The 4639-nt window shown below is 30.2% G+C and overlaps 1 protein-coding gene across 1 annotated transcript; it reads left to right on the top strand.

Annotated features, from left to right (window-relative positions):
- The first annotated feature begins 3021 nt into the window (after positions 1-3021).
- Positions 3022-3357, top strand: LOC107845092 (protein translation factor SUI1 homolog 2-like). The gene has a single exon (XM_016689358.1). It carries the CDS (start codon positions 3022-3024, stop codon positions 3355-3357), a length of 336 nt encoding a protein of 111 aa, XP_016544844.1.
- Positions 3358-4639: the final 1282 nt, after the last annotated feature.

Below are 4639 nucleotides of genomic sequence, written 5' to 3'. Positions count from 1 at the left end.
GAAAGTTAATTCTTGAAGGTGCTTGAAGAAATTCTTGAGCTTTGACCTTGATTCTTGAAGCTAGGGTTTTGTTAATTCAGAAGGAGAGCTTGTTGATTTGGGGAAAAGTTAATAAAGAAATGGTTTAAAATGTTTTAGGGCTTTAATCTCACACCTGGGCGGAATAAAATTATGAAAAAAGACTAATTTAACCCTGGACAAAAAAAATTATTTTTTACCAAAATTTTTTGATTTGGGCCCTTGGTACGACGCGCCATGATTGCGTCGGGCACTAGAAATTTACCAACTGAAAATGTGGATGTAGTGGTATTGCATTGCCACCTTGGATGCGACCTAGAAATTCACTGCGATGCGGTGGGATCGAATTGGTACACTGAAAATTAACTAATGTGAAAATAATTTGTGGCACGACGCGCCGGTATCACGATACCTTACTAGAAACTGACAATTGCCATTTTGACATACTCTGCGATACGCTACTAGCCTAAATGACGGTGTTTAACGACTGAAACTTAAAATAGTCATAACTTCTTACCCGATTATCGGATATAAGCAAATTTTATAACGTTGAAAAGCTAATTTAATTTTCTACGTAATGGCAAGCTTTAAACAGAAAAATACTAAGTATTTCAAAAATTTATATTGGATAACTGATGGATTGAAAGTTAATCTTAAGCTAAGGAAATACGGGGCATTACAGGTTTGATTTCTATAAATTCAGTTGGGTTATTTCGGATTTTATTTCGATTTTAAAGATTAAAGTAGTGGGCCTTTCTTTGGCATGAATGAGAATTTAAAATTAGGGATTTGTTTTTATAAATAATTTTTTTAAAAATTAATTTTTCATTTCCAAATATAAATAATTCAACATGGACGAAATGAAATCAAATAACCATAAGTTTAAATACATAACTGTCATTATGCATAAGTTTGCATAAATAGTCCACAAAATAAGTCAACGATCATCAATCAATGTTAAAATAAGTCAGGGTTAGGGAGATAACCCGTAAGACAACGGAGGTTTGTGTTAATTATCATATATTATATTAATGCAGAATATATATAATAAAGTATACATATATATTTTTTATATATAATAATATATAAATATATATTATTTATATAATTTTGGTTTAACCAAATATTTTTTGGAAAAGTAATAAACCCGAATTGTTTAGATGAATTTTATAAAATTTGAAATCAAAATCGATCCAAAAAATCAAAAAATTGTAATCAAAATTAAATTTCAATTTCGTTTTTGATTTGAACCAAAATATGCCCAACCCTACTCATGATGTATATATTTTGGGTTGGCTGCAACACTCATCCTATTATATTCAAATGTAATTTCTCTATAATGTAACCATAGTGTTCACATAATTCGAGTAAATACACAAGATATTTATCACGTAGAATTATATAATTTTTGTCCAACTTAATTAAATACACGAGAAATCTCTTTTCCACGTAGAACTATATAACCCTCCTTGAAAAACAATTTCTTACTTTTGAGGCTCTACAGGTACACTTCCATCTACTTTCTCTCTCTTATCTCTCTACCTTATTATTTTTGTATATGCATTCTCCCAATTGGGTTCTGAATTCTTTTTTGGTTATTATATGGAAAAATTTCGTAAACGAACAATTAAGTTACAACACTACTAAAAAAAATTTCACTTTAATAAAATTACAGATATCCCAACTCTTACTACTTTTATATTGTGTAGTTAAAAGTTGAGATACATATTAACAAAACCCATTTAGTAGCTACTACTTTACCAGTTATAGTACCAGTTTTCTCCTCATTAAACACCTGAATTTGTGTTGCAATTTTCATCTCTTCTTTTGCTCGAATTCAAACTTTTGAATCAAGGTGAAATTTCCCCCTAAAATCATATTCACTATCTTTTTATCATCTCTTACAATTTTTATCAAAAAATAATACTTTCATAACTTTTTTACAAAGTGTTATTTTTGATAACATTGTTTAATTAAGTCTTTGATTATTAGTTTTTTAGACTGAATTAACATAATTAATAGAGATTTGGGACCATCTTTTAGTATTGGAATATCTCAATTAGAAAATAACAAACAATATGAAGAAGTCGTAAACTTTGTTCCTGGTATTTTTGATAAAGATTCTGATGATTTTAATGAAAATAGATCCAAGCACAGAAACAATCCATCTATGATGAAGAAATTGTGAAAAAAACATGCAAAAAAGTCTTACAAAAAAAAAGTGCATATTTCTAAGAAAAAAGGATCTAACAGTTCTGGAGGTCAAGTTCCTGCTAAAAGAAGACGAGTTGTTGAAGTTACTACCAGAGATGTGCTTCCAGAGGTATTTGCATGTTTAGATCTAGGCAATTGAAAGCCGGGATACATATATAGACACTAAAGATACTTTTTTCAATTTCTCGTATCTCTTGTTTTATATTTATGTTTTTATATGTATCTATTGTATTTTAAGTTTTAGTGAAATAAGCTTACCAAAGATACATATTATGTACAGGAATATTTTGTACGTATCTCACATTATTTATCTCTTGTTTCGGTGATGTCTATGATTTTGGATAGATAGTTTAAAGTAGCACCTTGTGGATGTCTTATTTTCTTTAGTATATAGCAAGTATGTTATCCCATCTTGTGGTGTGCTTTGTGTTTTTTATTTGTTATATTGTTATATGTTCTGAGCCTAGACCCCACTTTGTAGGAATACACTAGGTATTTTGTTTTTATTGTTTTGCTAGATATAGATGTTTGCTTTAGTTGATCATCACAGTGTGTAGCTGAATATTCCATATTAAAGTTGTGTTTTCTTTATAGCTCTTTTGTAATCAGTGATATAGTTGTATCTTTGATATGTTGATCATCTCATATTGATTATTAATACATATATAGTTGGATTTTTGATATCTTGATCATGTCCATATTAAAGATGTGTTCTTTTTTACAGCTCTCTTGTGATCAATCTACCAGCTTTAGTTTTGAAGCGTGAGAAATTATCTTTCAGCTATTTACATGGTTGATATTGAAGTCCAAATCTCATCTGATTTCGATCCATTTGCTGAGGCTAAGGACTCAGGTGCACCTGAAGCCAAGGAGCATGTTCATATATGTATACAAAAAAATGGAAAGAAAAACTTGACGGTCGTTCAAGGACTGAGGAAAGAATTCAGTTACAAAAAAATCCTAAAGGATCTAAAGAAAGAGTTCTATTGCAATGAAAATGTTGTGCAGGATAAGGATCTTGGCATAGTGATACAACTTCAAGGTGATCAGAGGAAGAATGTTTCTTATTTCCTTGTGACTGCTAGTGTCGTCAAGAAGAATCAAATCAAGATTCATGGTTTCTAAGTTGTTTGGGATATTTAGGGTTTGGGCTTATTGAAGCATAGTAATATATAAGTTGTTTGCATTATTTTTTCTAAGGGGGTGGTCTTTGGTTAATGCTTATGAGATCTTGTCATGGTTTTCTATCTGAATTTTGGTTGTACTTTTATTTTAGATCGTAATAAATTTGGTTTTCTTGTACTAATTTTGTTATGCTTATCTTTATCCTGATTCCCGACCTTTCACAGTTCTTACTATAAACATGATGAACATAAATGACTAGAGATTAGTGGATCTTGAAAAAACATCCATCCTCTCTAAATCCCACTTGTGAAATTATAATTTTCACTCGTGTTTGGAGCTCACTCGTGGAACTACATAAGGTATGTTAATGTTATTGTTGAGAAATAATCCAATCACAGGGAATTGATTTAGGATGTGGTTTATTTTTTTATTTTTTTAGCTGAATTCAAATGCTTAAGCAATTCAACTTTCTAAGCAGAAGTTGAAAAAAATGCTACCTATGTTGTTCTATTGTGCGAAGAAACTAAAGAACTTATGAAGCACTGACCTCAATTAATTTACTTGAATTGATCAAACATAGAAGAATATCTCGTGTAGATTATCATAATAATCGTGGATATTTTTGGCTTATTATTGCAAGATTTTACTGTATCCAGACTAGTGAGAAGTAACCAACAAATTTAAACCCATGACACATATTGTTTGCTTTGTGACATGTTTTTTTGAAAGCTCACAAATTTAAAATCATGCTAGATTTCACCTTGTCAATTCCCTATAATAGGGTCACATAACTTTGGAAGCTTTACTTTGTATTAAAATAGAATCATTTCCAAACTTATCCAACAATTAAGAAATGAACAAGCTAAAACTCCATACCTGACAAAGTTGTTGGTTCTATCTTTGTTGGGAAACACCAAAGAGCACAAAAATAGAAATGTTACAGATAGTTTATCCTGAGTTTGCTAGTTCATTAGGAAATTGAAGTTGATTAATGATCTTCACTAAAATGAATGCAAAACTAATTCAACATAAAATGTGATGACATCTTCGACAACTGAAATACTTCATTCACTTAGGAGAGGCCCTAAATCAACACTTTGCAAGTCCCAAAGTGATACAACCTACACAAGGGAGAAAAACATAATGCAAGATACATCTAACATACCTCTCATACACAATATGTATCTTTAAACTTACTAACATGTATCTTTGGTATGCTTATTTTACTAAAACTTAAAATACAATAAGTACATATAAAAACATAATCAGATAACAAGAGATA

This window comes from Capsicum annuum, chromosome 10 (genome assembly GCF_002878395.1).
Source record: "Capsicum annuum cultivar UCD-10X-F1 chromosome 10, UCD10Xv1.1, whole genome shotgun sequence".
Classification (NCBI taxonomy): domain Eukaryota; kingdom Viridiplantae; phylum Streptophyta; class Magnoliopsida; order Solanales; family Solanaceae; genus Capsicum; species Capsicum annuum.
The sequence above is the reverse complement of the archived record's forward strand: the minus strand, read 5'-3'. Positions and strand labels throughout refer to the sequence as shown.